Here is a 16076-nt window from a genome sequence, read left to right as displayed (position 1 = left end):
TCTTTACAAAACATGACAAGAGGCAAGAAAGGCAGCAGTCCAAGTGAGAGAGGAGAATTTGGGTGGAGCGCTCAAGGGCAGGTGTAGCACAAGAATATTGTGGAGGCAGGGCTCAGGGAGGAGAAGATGTGAGGACTGTCAGTCCCACAGTGGAGGCTCTACTGTGCCTCACATAAAAGGTGACAACTGAGTCATCCAGAGCAGGAAAAAACAACCATTCCCCACTGGTAATCTGTCCAGCTGTGCTTAGCAAATGTGGGTGGCCAGTTTGGTGCTTGAGGACTTCCTGAAGTATGTCCTTATAATCCCCTGTCTCCCTTTAAATCTAGTTAACAGCCTTCTGCCAGTTACCTCACCAAGAAACATAATTCTCTTAACTTTTAGGTTTATGCTTCCTCCTTGTCTCCCCTTCTGTTTCTCAGATCCATATGCTAACCACGTTCTGCAAAGAATGAGGTTTTTAAAAATTGTCCACTCATTTTCCTTGGGGACCCTACTCCTTAATATATCTGAATGTTTAGTATACATTTAACACTGAACCTGAAATATTTATACAGCTCTGGGTATGGTAAGTTCAGTTCTTTAGACTTGGAATAACTAACTACTGATTGATGACTCAATTCTTACTTTATTCCTTTTAAGAAATTCAAGTATCTTTATATTGTGGTTGAAAAGAGCTTTTATGGACACTGTAATTTAGGAAGAGTAATGTGACCAGCTGACTAGCCTAATGTTTCCTGAAAAGTTTAGTTTCTGAATTTAGAAACCAGATCTGTCAGCCAGACAAAACCTTATTTGTTTAAGTATTCCTGTATATATTCATTGAGCCTTACTGTGCCCCAGGTACTGTGTTAGGTGCTGTAAAGGATATGGAGATAAATGTCATGATCTCTGTCTCTAGGGAACCTCTAGTTTGGTTGAATAGTTGGGTCAGAAACATAGATCATAATATTACAGGACATATACTACAGTGGCTTTGGGGTGGGGGTGCAGAAGAGATTGAACAGAGGTCCAAGGCTGAAGATCGGTGAGAATAAAGGCTCCAAGGTAATAAGGCAGGGGTATGTTCAAAGAAAAGTTTGGGTTGGGGTGTAGAATGTATATAGAGGGGACAAGAATGAAAAGTTAGTTTGAAGTTAGGTCATGGCAAGCCTTGAAGGCTGAGCTGAGGAATATAAACCAGGTAGGCACTAGGGAGTCACAGAGAACTTTGAGCAGCTGAGTGATGTGGTCACCATTATACTTTAGAAAAATTAGTGTACATTGTTTCCTGTTCCAGATTTACTCTTGCCTTTTGTCCAGAATTTGTACTGAAATCTTTTCTTTTCCTCGGGCCATTCTTCTTTTTCTGTAAGCAGTAAGTGGAAAAGGCAAGACTCCACTTCGAAAGAGGTACAACTCCCATCAGATGGGCCAGTCGAAGCAGTTTCCCCTCGAGGAAAGCAGCTGTGAGAAAGGCTGTCAGGTCACCAGTGAGCAGATCAAAGCCGATATGAAAGCAGCTAGGGATATTCCTGAAAAGAAAAAAAACAAGGATGTTTATCCCAGCTGCAGCAGCACCACCGCCAGCACAGTGGGAAACTCCAGCTCACACAGCACTGCTTCTCAAAGCCCCGACTTTGTAAGGACGGTGAACAGCGGCGGCTCTTCCGAGCCTAGCCCTACAGAAGTGGATGTGTCCAGGCAGTGTGTCTGCTCCCCCGATGGGTCAGAGGACTCTGAGGCCATGGAGGAGGGAGATGCAGAGAGTTCTGTCTGCCCCAGATGCTGCTGTCACAGGCCCCAGGAATCCCAAAGGAGAACTAGCAGGTGTTCTGATGAGGAACGTCCTTCAACCAGCCGAGCCTGTGTTGTGAATGGCCCGGATGGTACGAGATCCGCCTTTTCCTTTAGGACTCTGCCACAAGGGGGGTCTTCAGGCCCAGCACATGATGAGAGGACTAATGGGAGTGGCTCTGGGGCTACAGGTGAGGACAGGAGGGGGAGCTCCCAGCCTGAGAGCTGTGACGTGCAGTCTAATGAAGACTACCCTCGGAGGCCCCTAACGAGGGCCAGGAGCAGACTCTCCCATGTACCGCTGGTATCTGAGTCAGGTATGACAATGCTGCCAGGATTAGCCACTGCAGGTTAGGACTTGAAAAGGGCATTGTTCATTCTGTGTTTTTCTTACATAAAGCCAGTTTGGCAAATTGAATTCTATGTTGGGGTTTTGTGATCATACAGATTTTGAACTAATTTTCAGCAGTGGGGTGGGGGTGGGGAGGTTGGCATGTAAAGCATCCAACCAAGAAAAACTCAAGTAGTTCCACTTCTAGAAAAATAGACCTGTGTATGTTGACACTAAGTCCGTTGCTTATCCTGATGTCTCAGTATATAAACTCTGCTCCCAAGCCACAATTAAAAGTCTTAACTCCTAGCGAAGTTTTAAAATCTTAGCCAAAAGGTAAGAACTGGAAGTTGCTGGGGCTGGGGGAGCATATCATATGGGTGTATAACCCTGCGTCTGCCTCTGCAGTGCTTAATGATTTTTTCCAAAGTCTAGTTTTGCTTCCATTTAGGTTTGTCAGGGGATAAGCAGGTAAGTAAGTAGTTTAGCTGAGAATTATTTTGGCAAAGATAAACTCAAAACATAAAGATGTATCTAATTTCATTTATAATATTTCTGTGTACACCAAGACATTGGGTTCGGTGACGATAAGCACATTTCCTAATCATAATTCTGTTAATGTTTCTGATCTTATTGTTAAGTAATCTCTCCTGCCTTTATTAAGTCGTGAATAATATATTTCAGTTTTCTCTTAAGTCTCACTTAATTTTAAAATCTTAAAAATCAGCCCCAGCACATTGAGTACCTTTTTATATACTAAACAGAGCTGATTGAATCATGTGGGTGTAAACTAACAAAAAAAGTATGAGACTTTAATTATGTGCTAATTATCATAGTAGTATAAACTCATATTGAAGTATATGAGTTTTATTTGAAGATTTCATTATGCTTTGCAAACATTAGTTCTGCTGTGATGAAAATACTTTTCACAGCTTGAATATTAAATGTTTTATATCTTTTTTTATACATAATATAGCATTTACCATTTTAACCATTTTGAAGCATACAGTTTAGTGGCATTAAGTACATTTACATTGTTGTGCAACCATCATCATCATCCATTTCAACTTTTCCGTCATCCCAAACTGAAACTCTACCTTTTAAACATTAGCTCCTCATTATGACACCTTTTGTTACACGGTTTTTCATATTTGTACAGTCATAGTCATGTTTGCCTTTACGATTTCTTTATTTTTATGCTGTGGAAGGCGTTCCCTACACCTCAGTCAGATAATTGTTCACATCTTTTCATTCTTTTATTCATTTATTTGTTTAGTTTAGTTCTTTAAGTTGTGGGAACTTTATTTTTTTAATTCTAACTTGTCACCAAGTTGTCTCAATACTATTTATTGACCTCCATTCTTAAGTCATCATTTGGAAATGCTCTTTTAGCCTGTACCTTGTCTGTACTGCTGTTTATCTCTGGGCGTGCTATTCACTATTCTGTTCCAGTGTCCCGTCCTCTTTCATTACTCTTTTGCAAAATTTCCTTGGCTAGTCATACATTTATCACTTATTTTTATAGTTTTATTTTCTAATTTTTGTCACGTTCAAAAATCAGATCTTGTTGTTTTGTTTAGAATTTCATGACATTGATTGACTGAAAAGATAATTGTCATTTTTATAGCATTGAGTCTTCCTATTTGGAGACTATTTTGTCTTATATGTCTTGGTAAAGTTTTATAGTTATTAACTATTTAGGGGGGTTTTGTTTTGTTTTCATTTTTAATATGGATCCTTCACATTAGCCATAGGAGGTTTTGACTTTTTCTTTGCCTTGTATTCTGCTTCCCCTTTGCCATTTTCTTCTGACTTGTTTCATGATTAGAACTTTATCTTAGGTTAAATAATCTCCTAGAATTTAAAAAAAATTTTTTTCTTTATGTAGCTGTTTTTGCTTTTTTAGGTAAATTACCTCTGTTGTCTTGTGATTTTTTTTTTCCAATTTGAAAAGACTTCTAATGTATGTACCTAATATGTGTATGGTAGGTAAATTATATCCTAATGTTTTTAAACACAATATAAGTATCCATTTCAGTAACAGCTTTTCTGGGGAAATATCAAACTACTGATTTTAAAATTATCCATATCTCTTTTGGAAAGAAAAACAAGTTATTTGGGTAGCTTTCAACTTGTTATTTTTAATCTAGCATGTTTTTGATATCTATTGGCCATTCTGTTTTAAATGTTTTAGGGAGAAAAATCCAAGTTAATAAAGGAAAAAGCAATTTAGTGTTATGGATTTTTTTTAATCACTTCAAAGAAAATATTTTAGTTTTTTATTTGGTTTTCAATTTATGGCCTTATGTAGTGTTAAAACCACGTAGAAGTAGTTATTTATGTTGTGAATTCCTATTTTGGGAATAAATGCCTGTACCTTTTTTCTTTTTCTCCTCATTATATAATACTTTATAAATATCACAAAATTAACTGATTTGATTTTCAAAGAATAGCACTTAAGATGAGTATGATATGGTTCTCATAAATACTAACCTTTCCGTGACACCCCATGACTAGATGTTTTCTGTGTGTCTGTAGCATCTTCTCTGCTAATGTTAACTATAATGTGTTGTATTTTCATGTTTTACTGTCTGTCTTTCCAATAGACTATGAGCTCCATGAGGGCAGGGCCAGTATGCTTGTTAACCATTATATTCCCAGCTGCTAGCACTTGCATGGTGGTATGGGGCTCAGTGAATAATTGTGAACTTAATAAGTGGTAGGAACCATCACATGAGGTATGTTGATGCTGGTGGATATATGAAATCACTAAGAGTTACCGCTAAACAAAATTTACTGTCCTAAACAAAGAGGGAGGCATAAGAAAATAACAGGATGAACTCTTTTCCTTTTACATTGGGAAGCATTTGTTTATCAAGATTATCTCTGTATAAAGTGTGACTTAGCTTTATAACTTTCCTTAGAAAACAAACTGCCAATTTGGGTACTCTGAAGAGCAGGAAATTTAACTGAATCCCATATTCTTATCAGTTAAAGAGGATGGGAGGGAAGGAGTCCAGGAAGATGAGAAGTTTGAAAATCAGAGCACAGAAGGAAAATGCTAACAGAAAATTTCTTATTTGAACATTGTTATGAAGGAATGGAAACAGACCTGTTTTTGTTGGTTTTCATTTTTGCGGTACTGAGAGAGGGAACCAGGACCTGTTATTGATTGTAACAGATGTGTGAATTTTGACTGTCATAGCAAATGTGCTGCTGTTAGAACGTTGCTTGTCAGTGAAGCTAATTAGATTTTGTCTGAAGGTCCTTCAGAAATACTGTGGAAGGTGGCCTTCAGTGCATCACCTAGATCAATAGTTTGCATGTTTTTCCAGAACCCCAGGATTTTGCTTGGGTTCAGGGCCCCTTGAAGGAAGTTTGATGGATAAAACTCCTGGGCTCACTTTCAGGCTTCCTCCAAAGTCACTGCTTTCAATTGTTTTGCATAATAAGATTTCACAAAGATTTCCAAGAGTGGAAGAAAGAGTTCTATTGTATTTTTTAAAAAAGCAAACACTTGGCCTACTCTCTTTAGAGTTACTGTCTAACCCCAAGCATTTAGGAATTTGCAATATTTGCACCTTGTTTCCCTATCTTTCTTTGTAATCTTTCATGTTCAAAGTTAAAGAATTACCAAGTGGAATGTTTGTAATCTAGTAGTAGTATTGTGCAGTATGGTGGGATTTAAGTCATAAAGGTCAGTCTTATTTCACTCTACATGTGCTCTGCTACAGAATGATTATCAAAAATGAGAACAGTATCAGGAAGGGTGTAGCTCATTGGTAGTGTGCATGCTTAGTGTGCGTGAGGTCCTGGGTTCAAGCCCCAGTATCTCCGTTAAAAATAATAAAATAAAATAAAATAAATAAACCTAATTACTACCACCACGACCCCCAGATAATTAAAGTGGTATTAAAAAAAAAAAAGAAGACTGTGACTTTTAGTATCTTGTTTTGGAATATATATGTGCTTGTTAAGTTTTGGAGATGAATTGAGAACTTGTATTTAAATAAGATCAACATAATATTTGTTTTTATAATTAAACTATAATGTTTTGGAACAATACTGGCTACATGAGTTAGAGCATTACTAGCCAGGGTTTGGCAGATAAAAGATTGCAGGTTTTCTGGCCTAGTGACTGGCACCAGATAGCCTGAGTCTGACTCCTGGTTCCACCACTTACACTTTGGCAAACTATTTCCCCTTCCCATGCCTCTGTTTCCGAATTTTTAAAGTAAGGACAATAATCTATCTCAGAGGGTTGTTGTTAGGATTAAATTAGTTAATAGAAGTAAAACCCTGAGAAAAGTGCCTGACACACAGTAAGCGCTCAGTAAATATTTGCTATTATTCCATTTACATTTCTGTGATGTATTCATTCAGTCAGTGAGTGTTACTGCCAATTTATTCAATAAATAGCTCATTGCTAGTGGCTGACATTGATACAAAGATGAAATAAGACAGTGTTGTCTTTAAGGAGCTTTTAGTTTAAATGGAGAGACAAAACAAGTATTCAGGGAATTACAGAACCATATATGATGTTTGGGGGTCCAGGTGATTTGTTAGGGGAGGTGGAATTTGAGCTGAACCTTTCAGGGATGGGTAGTATTTCAAAAAGTGAAGTCAGGAAAGGTTTTCTGGGCAGAAAAAACTAGAATGATTAATAGCTTCAGAGGCATTGGCAATGGGAGATGACTAGGACATGATATGGAATAAAACAGAACTGCTCGGGCTAAAGCACAGCTCCAAATGTCAGGTGTTCAACCATATTTACTAAGCAGTAGTCAGTGTTTTAAAGTTGTTCGGGAGGAAAGTGGTGAATTTAATCTACCAGTAGTATTTAGGATGGGTTGAGTGACTAGTGATGAGAATGTTAATTAGACTGTTGGAATGGCCCAAATATGAAAAGCAGTATTACATTTCAGACAGTAGAGGGTGATCTTGTTTTGAAACAGTCAGTTGGAAATAGTAGTCTGACTGTTACTCCTTTGGGAACCAAGTTGTAGAATTGAGAGTTGCCTAGCTGGAGTTTGAATGTGCTCTCTTTGAAGGAAAGACAGCAAGGCTAAAATTTGGATTTTCCGCTTGCTTCTTTTAGAGGTTGCCAAAGCAAAGCCACGTCATGCCATGAAGCGGAAGCGGACGGCAGATAAGTCCACCAGTACCAGTGATCCTGTGATTGAGGATGACCATGTGCAGGTGAAGGAAAAACCCTCGTCTACCTTTCAGTCCAGCTATGTTCCTGAATAATGTAAAAGAACTAAAGTTGCCATCATCTTTATATAGTTTCTTTGCCCTTAAGAGAAGAGATTGGGAGCAGCTGCTTCTCACTTGTGCCAGTGAAAATATTTAAGCTTTAAAGAAAAAAGTACAGGAAGATGCATCTTTTAAATTTTTCTCCTCCTAGGTCCTTGTATTAAAATCCAAAAATCTTGTTGGAGTCACTATGACCAACTGTGGAATCACAGATCTAGTGCTTAAAGACTGTCCCAAGATGATGTTCATCCATGGTATGTATTTAGGCCCCTGTCATAACAAGAGCATCATGATTTAGTTTAAAAAATTAAGGATTCATAAATACTACATTAACATTACTATATTCCTTTTTCAAAAGAATCATTATGTTAGTTTATTTTTAATTCTGTCCTCAATCTGTAGTTCTCAACTAATTACCCTGTTGTATTTGTGAGGGACCATGTGCAGAGATTTGATTCATCTTTTAATGTAGCCTCTCCTCCAGTTCCCTCCAGATGACCACTGCTACTTGATCTGACAAAGATTAGATTAAACAGACTAATCCATGTATGGACTTTGGAGTCAAATAGAGCTCACCGTGGTTCCTGTCTTTACCATTTCCTTGCTGTGTGATGCTGGACATGTTTTGTCTGTGTCTTTTGGAGGAGGTGGTGACTGCGCCCTCGGTGCTTAATTGCTCTGAATTTGATTGATATAATCAACCATAACCTCAACTGAGGGCACATTATCCTTCGTCCACACCGCACTTTTCTTTTTAGTCCCATTTGTCCCTCATTACAGTCCCATCTGTTCCCAACACCTGTAGTCATGTACTGAATGTCTTTCCAGTCCATCTCCCATGTCTTTATTTATATACATATTTAACTCTGAACAAATATAAGGTATTATTTTGTGTGAATTTTTAAAATTTTAGATATATAAATAGTATGTCCTATACATGATCTGTTTATTTTTCCATTATTACTTGTAATTATATTTTTGATGCCTATCCATGTACAATTATGAAGATCTGATTTGTTTCTTGCTTTAGGCAAGTTATACATTCTGTGCTCATTTTTTTCATTCTGTAAAGTGTATGCTTGTGAAGGTTAAATAGTGACTGATACAAACACAGGCATGCATGTGTGTATGAATGTGTGTACCTCCACAGACACATAGTAGAGGGTCTGACCTCTAGTAAAAGTCTAGTAAATGCTAACTTGTATTATATTAGTATGGCAAAAAAAAAAAATTAGAGGCTTTCTTTGCACTTCTCTAATACTGGTAGTAAATAAAACAAGGGAATCCTTACCAAACATTTTGTCATAAACTAGGAGAATCCCAGAAAGGAGAGATAAAATTGAGATTTAAGCACATCTCTCTTAAATTCTCAAAAACTCCAGACTTGTGGACCCCAGATACACCCTCACAAGGTGGTACTTTACTCCATTCCAACCAGTGAGGTCTTCAAACATCTAATAAATAACTGTCTCCTATTGGCGTGTCCCCCTATAACAGAACAGGGGTCCTTCAAAAGTTCAGAGATGGTACCAGCAGGAGAGCCCGCGCCTAAGAGCTTTCAATCTGTCAGCACTCTACCCTCTGAGGTCTGAGACTTAATCCTCAGCATTTGGACTCTGCTGGTTGACTTCTCATTCGTATCTCTCTTCTGAGCTCTCTGAGAATCTGACTGGTTTTCACCCCTCCACTTGTCTGATGATTCTCCCCATATCTTCCCTAACCTAGTGATAGATCACATGGCCTGGGGCCCAGCCTTTTCACCTTAAATCTGGTTGTTCAGCTTATCATGTGACAGGATCTTAGATAAGAAGCTCAGTGCCACCCACTGATGGATGGGTGGACTGTTCATGGTGGATGAGATGACTAAATGAGACTAGAAGTGACCTTAGCCATGGCTGGTTTTATGGCAGAGAACCATTGAACCCTTTTCACCATCTAGTCCTCTCTTTTCTCTTTTCCTGTTCCCAACATTGCTTCCTCTTCCTCCTGCCATGTTCCTTTCATGTCACAGGTGAAAAATGAATCTGAAAGGCAGCAGACTTGCTCAGTGTTCAGACATCAAAGTTACAGAGCTAGATTGCTCAGTAAGATGATCACATTTGGGTCAAGGATGTCACAGAACACGTTTTTATGTAATGTTAAAAAGATCAGGCATATTGGCCTTACGGATTTACAATACCTTTCATCTGATCTTCTCGTTGGAGTTGATCCAGACTGAAATCTATGATAAAAATTGGATCAGAGTGAAAATTGAGATTTAAAAAAAAGGAAGGGAATACTTTTCTAACATTGGTACGCAGTTGTAATTAAATGTGTTTGTTATATCACAGCTATTTTTCTCTATAACCATGTATTTTTTGCATTAAACAAGAAGAGTATTTAATCATGTTTCAGACTAGCATCTTCAATAGAACTTTTCTGCAGTGATGGAAATGTTCTGTATCTGCACTGTTTGATATGGTAACCACTAACTACATGCGAATATTGAACATTTGAACTGTGGCTAATGTCTTAAGAACTAAACTGTTAATTTTATTACATTTTAGTTAAATTTAAGTAGCTTACAGATGGCTAGTGGCTACCACACAGGACTGTACAACTTTAGACCAAATATCCAAATATTTCTGGTTGTTTTTTTTTAAGGTTCTGGTTTTATGCTTGTGATAAAAATTAAAATCAACACTGCTCATTTCCTGTTGATGAATGTAAGATAATATAGGTGAAATATTTCAGGTACCATTACCAATAAAATTGTATAATTCAATAGTTGCCATCATTCTCTTTAATGAATATTTCCTACGTATTTCCTATATTAAGGCAAGTCATTCTCTGGGACCTGAGTTTCTTGCCAGTAACATCTTAGATAGGAAAAGGTACCTTAATATCCCTTCTAGCATGAAGGTGACTGTCTTTTCAACAGGACAGAATCACATTTTTCAAGTCATTTTGATAACTTATCAGTTGTCCTTTATGATAGTGCTTGACCTATGTTAAAGATAGTTATATCTGCAGTATTTTATGCTAATAAAAGGTGAGCCAGTCCTCCAAAGAGGAATCCAGATAGGTTATACATTGCTCTGTAACTTTGTATAAGTTATTTGTAGAGCTTACCATTGTTTTCATTTTGTAGCTACCAGGTGCAGGGTACTGAAACATTTAAAAGTAGAAAATGCACCGATTGTAAACCGATTTGACTATGCACAATGCAAGAAACTCAATATGGATCAGGTACTAGACCAGATACTAAGGATGCCTCCTGAGAGGAACCGCATCATATACCTGCGCCCCATGCAGCAGGTAAGGAGCTCTGCTTCTCTGGGGAGATACATATGTTGCAGTGATTTTTTTTTAGTCTTCAACCTTTTTGGAGGTGGCTTTTGTTCTGTAATAAAATGATTCTGCAGATTATCTATAGGGTTCTTTTAATCAAGTTAGACTACCTTACCAGTCTTCATCAGTGCTCCTCTGACAGATTTATGTGGGTTTTTAGCAAGTTGTATGATGAAAGGAGTTGTTGTTCAACAAGTTTTTATACTTATCAAAGTTGCCTGTGGTTAAGAGCACAGATGCTGGTTTCAGACTGCCTGACTCCAGTTCTGGTTCACTGACCTGTAGCAGGTTATTCAATTTCTGTGCCTTAGTTTCTTTGTCTCTAAAGTTAGAAGAACAAAAATCTGCAGTTACCGTGATGGTTACATTAGTACCTGTGAAGCACTAGAGCAGTTGCTGGCACGTAGTGAGCAGTCATGTGATAGTTGCTGTTGTTTTTATTAAGAGTAAACATTTTCTTTTCTTGTATCTGTACGAGATGATGGTTGTCAGCTGGACCTATTGTGGTAATCACTTCATAAATCTATGTAAATCACACCATCATGCTGTATACCACAAACTTATACAGTGATGTATGTCAGTTATTTATCAATAAAACCGGGGTGGGGTGGGGAGAGTAAACACTGTAAGACTCTGTGCTTGATGTCAGGAGAAGGTCTGAAGGAAATAATAAATGACCTTTGCAGTCAGTGTTTGAGCCTGGCCCCAGAGGAGTTATTTCAACACACAAATGCTTGTTGTGTTTATAATTTGCTGGGGCTGAAAAATGTACAGGACATTATCCTTCCCTTGAGAAGTTTGCCTTTCTACGAAGGAGGCAGACATGTATGTCTTTAAGATGGCAAAGCAGGATTTTATAAGCAAAGATAGGAATGAGGTCTTTCCATGAGAAGAAAGCTATATGAACAAAGGTTACAAGGGGGAAGGAAATGTGTTCCATCTTTAGGAACTGGCAGTAGTCCAGTTTGAATAGGTATACAGTACTACACATTCACAATTCTATAATGCAGTCCTAACTTAAACTGAGAAGTGGATTCCTGGGATCAGTTATTGAATCCAGATTCTCTGGTTCAGTAGGCATTTATATAACAGGGAGATGTAAATTGCTTGCTAGACAGAAGAATTTGCGAAGTCTTATCCCTAATTTGGCAAGCAGTATGCAGGGTGGAATGTGACTATTTGATTTTTGAGTCAGCCCAAGATTTTAAAACTATGTTCTTAAGGAAAGATTGTTCAAGCCCTAGGTGACGGGTTTCTGAGGCATTCTCTTCCCTGGTCCAAAACCCTCTCTCCGGTGTCTCCCATAGGTGGACACACTAACGCTGGAGCAGAAGCTGTTCAGTGGTCCCTATCCCTATCACATCTGCATTATCCACGAATTCAGTAACCCTCCCAATGTCCGGAACAAGGTGCGCATTCGTAGCTGGATGGACACGATAGCAAACATCAACCAGTAAGTGATACGCAGCCCCTGCCTGCCCTTCTGGTCAGTTCCCAGAGCGAGGGTGCCAGAAACAAGACCTGTTTAGTCTTTATCTTAAATGGCTCCATCTGGGCTTTTCAGGCTCTGAAAAGTATGAAATATAATGTGAAAACCAAAGGGAAATGAGGACTTTAAAACTAAAAAGTGTACATGTATATTCATAACAAAACTGTTTTCAAACTTAGAGAAAACTGCAAGAACAGACTGTACACGTATGTTTGGTTTCATTCCTTTAGCCTTGGGGTGTGGAAAAGAGATCAGATTAAAGGTCTTAAAACTGATGTTTTACATCATCAGAAAATTGGACTTTTATGCATTTTTTATTATATAGTGTTTTGTTTGAGATCTTCATTAGAATCTAGGCTTGACAGAGTTTTGATAGTCCCTTTCTACCTCACATCCCAACATTATTTTCAGTTTTATAATTTTTATTTAATTTTTCTTGTTGCCTCCAGAGAGCTCATCAAGTATGAATTCTTCCCTGAAGCCACACGAAGTGAAGATGACTTAAAGAAATACCCCAAATACCCCTGGGGTAGAGAAATTTATACTTTAGAAGGTGAGCATTTATTTACAAATGGTGGAAAGCTAAATAGCCATTAACTAATTAGATGGAGGGACATGTCTTAGGAAAGATAGGAATGGGAGCCTTACAATTTCTCAAAATAATGGGAATATTGAATATCTGCAGGTAGCAGGGACCAGATAAATATTGCTCCCCTGTATGAGCCTTTACCATCCCTAAAATAATCAGAAGCAGTATTGAAACACAGAAAGTAGAAGAAAATTGCAACTTGCTGCAGTTTTAGAGTTGGCAGTGACACGAGGGCATCTGTCTCAACCTCTGTATTTTGTATGTGTGTATACATGCATATATTGAGAGAGAAACTAACACTTAATGAAAGCAAAGGATGACAAAGATCACATGACTAAATGGCAGCAAAGCTAGGGTTGGAATCTGCATCTCTGGTCCAGTTTACAAAATGCTACTGCATCTCGCCCTTTCATTACTCCTCCCACACCAATAGCACTGCTAATCTTTTCCTTTTAGGTGTTGTTGATGGAGCTCCGTATTCCATGATTTCTGACTTCCCCTGGTTGAGATCTCTACGGGCAGCAGAACCGAACAGCTTTGCCAGATATGATTTTGAAGATGATGAAGAAAGTAATCATGGCCTGATGATTTTTATTCTCTAGTTTGCGTATATCCTCTGCTGTGTTAGATGCTTAGTGTTTTTCTTGAGAGTTAGGAGCAGTGCAGCTTTTAAATCACTTCCCATGTAAATGTTTTTATTTGCTTTTTGTTATTGTTTGGTTCTCCCCTTTCAAAAAAACAGCTTTAAATTTATACACTAGGTAATCAGTTGACTTACTAGGGACTTATAAAGGTTGGTAGGAAGGAGTCTTTCGGACAAATTTTCCTACCTAGATTTTTTTATTACCTAAATGTTTGTAATTTTGTTACTCCCTATTGAAGAATTGGTCAACTCTGTTGTTTCAAAATTGTTCCAGTTACACTAATTAATTCTGCTACTTATGAGTTGCTTCTTATTGGGTAGCAAACAGGAATTTATGATTTAACTATAGATACTTGGGGTGGGGGACAGATAACTGGAAACTTGAAGGAACTTTTAAATATAATTCTTTTAAATTAGCACACTTGAATATCCATTTGTAGGAAATTAAAAAAAAATATTTTAGGAGGAAGTGGATTTCATAAATTCCATGTACATGTATATGACTTACCTCTCTGGTGTATTTTTCACCTTGGGCCTTTAATCCTATGTGCGCTCTTAGGCATCAAACATAGTGCTTAACCAGACTGATGGGGACCCATTCCATGAGCTGTACATACATCAGTTATACTGCATTAGAGCACACAGTCATGTCCTATGGACTAGCTTTATCGGAGTGACCTTCCAAATGATCCTGATAATCATACGTTTCCCCTTTTCTTTCTATTTTCCAAGGCACCATCTACGCTCCTCGAAGGAAAGGGCAGCTGTCTGCAGACATCTGTATGGAAACAATAGGAGAGGAAATTTCAGAGATGCGTCAGATGAAGAAGGGTGTGTTTCAGCGAGTAGTGGCAATTTTTATCCACTATTGTGATGTCAATGGAGAGCCTGTTGAAGATGACTACATTTAACTGGTCCCTTCCCTTTCCAGCTGTTCTGGCAGAAGCTGCAGGGCTGACCAGCTGGCAGAGAGCTCCACAGAGACTTGGGGCATGCAGTTGGGAGACCCGGGCTCAGTTTGGTATATAGGAAATGTATAAGGAACGTTAAAGTTGTATACAAAGATTTGTACATAGAGGAAATATAAAGACACTTCCTAAGTACCAACTTTATATCATATGTTTATACAATTTAATTTAAAAATTCATTTTAATGAAGGCAGATAATTGGAAAGAGTTCATTTTTCCAGACTTAGTTCATACAGTGTCACTTTTTGGCTGAGCCCATATTTACTATATTCTTAATAATCACTGTCATCCCCTTAAATCTGTGCCTTTTTCTCGAGCAAAGCTGTTTTGAGTAAACCTGTTGAAGAGTCTTTGTGTCTTGTGCTTTTTTTTGTGTTACTATTAAAACACCAACTAACCCTGTAGTCAGAGGCAGCTATATGTTTCTGTACAGAATTGTGGGGTTTTTTTTCTTTTGGTATTATAGTTGCCATATTTCTTAAAATCAAGCAAAAAAGACTCATGAGTTTAAAAAAAAATTTGAGTTTGAGGGGGAAATGGAAAAGTTTCCAAAGCATTTTTAGTTATTTATTTCCATATTCAATTGTGTATAATGCTTTATCTTGAGTATAAAAATAAAAGTTTATTAAAACCTGTTTTCTTGCCTTGGACCTGATCCCTCATTGTAAAGAAGAGTACCAAATGCTACACGGACAAGGAATGTGTGGGTGTGTCTAGATAAGATTTCAGTGTAATCCCATTTCTGATCTCTTTGTGAAAGTTCTGTGGCTGCAAGATGTTCAACTCAGAACTCTATACAACAGAACACTGGGACAGCAGAATTTTCCCAAATATCTGGTCATTGGGAGATGACCTTTCTTCTTTCTCAAGGGGAGAAATTCACCTGATACATGGCAGTTTATGTGCAATATCACAGTGTCAGGAGCCAAGAATGAAAAAGCTTTAGAGCAACCCACCTGCGTTTGAGGACTTGCTTTGCCGCCTGCTTAGCTGAGTGACCTCAACAAACTGCACAAACTGAAGGTCTGTAGAAACTCTCTCCAAATAGAATATGTAGTTATGGTCTGTATGAGGTGTAAGGGTCCAACCCCTTCATTTTCAGAGGCTTAATTGAAGCCCAGAGGGAAAACAGCTCACTCACAGACACTGTTAAGGCTGGGAGAGACGAGAATCCCGGTGCCTGATTCCCACCAGCTGCCTCTTACCTCCATCGTTAATGTCCACAGAGATGCAAGGTGCCAGCAAGTTTCCCCATCGCTAACAGTGTGAATAATAATGCCTTTTCTTCAAAGTTTTCTAAGACTTTTAAAATTCTATTTACATTAGGAAGAATGTTCCATGCTGCATTCAGTCATCTCTATTGTTTTTAACTCAGCTCACTTCTTTTAACTAAGAGTGTTCCGCTCGCCAGGTTAGGACTGTGATCAATAAAAGGTGGGAAACAAATTATAGGACATTCTAGATATTTCAAAGTAATACAGAACCCCCAACCCTCGGCTAAGACTTCATCTAAACCTGGTTGTTCACTGTAACCATAATCAAATTATCTAAATAATGCTTAGATTTAAGGCCACTAGAGGTTGCTGCTCTCTAACTTGTTGGTTTATCTGTCTGTCTCAAAACCCACTCTTAGAACAAGTACAGCAGGAAGCACGAAGATCATTCTAAAGATGCCTAGACTGGAACAACTGAAA

The 16076-nt window shown here is 38.1% G+C and overlaps 1 protein-coding gene across 3 annotated transcripts in view; it reads left to right on the top strand.

Annotated features, from left to right (window-relative positions):
- FBXO38 (F-box protein 38) overlaps positions 1-15017 on the top strand; it is a 51030-nt gene extending 36013 nt beyond the window's left edge. Inside the window, exons 15-22 of one of the 3 annotated variants that reach the window (XM_006204472.3) lie at positions 1359-1868; positions 7206-7306; positions 7515-7617; positions 10494-10660; positions 12001-12146; positions 12632-12735; positions 13228-13341; positions 14147-15017. In XM_006204472.3, coding sequence (XP_006204534.1) covers positions 1359-1868; positions 7206-7306; positions 7515-7617; positions 10494-10660; positions 12001-12146; positions 12632-12735; positions 13228-13341; positions 14147-14325 — 1424 coding nt within the window. In that variant the 3' untranslated portion in view covers positions 14326-15017. Of the gene's footprint in view, positions 1-1358; positions 2094-7205; positions 7307-7514; positions 7618-10493; positions 10661-12000; positions 12147-12631; positions 12736-13227; positions 13342-14146 lie in introns of all 3 variants that reach the window. The other 2 variants (XM_015239415.3, XM_006204473.2) reach the window with 2 other exon arrangements.
- Positions 15018-16076: the final 1059 nt, after the last annotated feature.

This window comes from Vicugna pacos, chromosome 3 (genome assembly GCF_048564905.1).
Source record: "Vicugna pacos chromosome 3, VicPac4, whole genome shotgun sequence".
NCBI lineage: Eukaryota > Metazoa > Chordata > Mammalia > Artiodactyla > Camelidae > Vicugna > Vicugna pacos.
The sequence above is the reverse complement of the archived record's forward strand: the minus strand, read 5'-3'. Positions and strand labels throughout refer to the sequence as shown.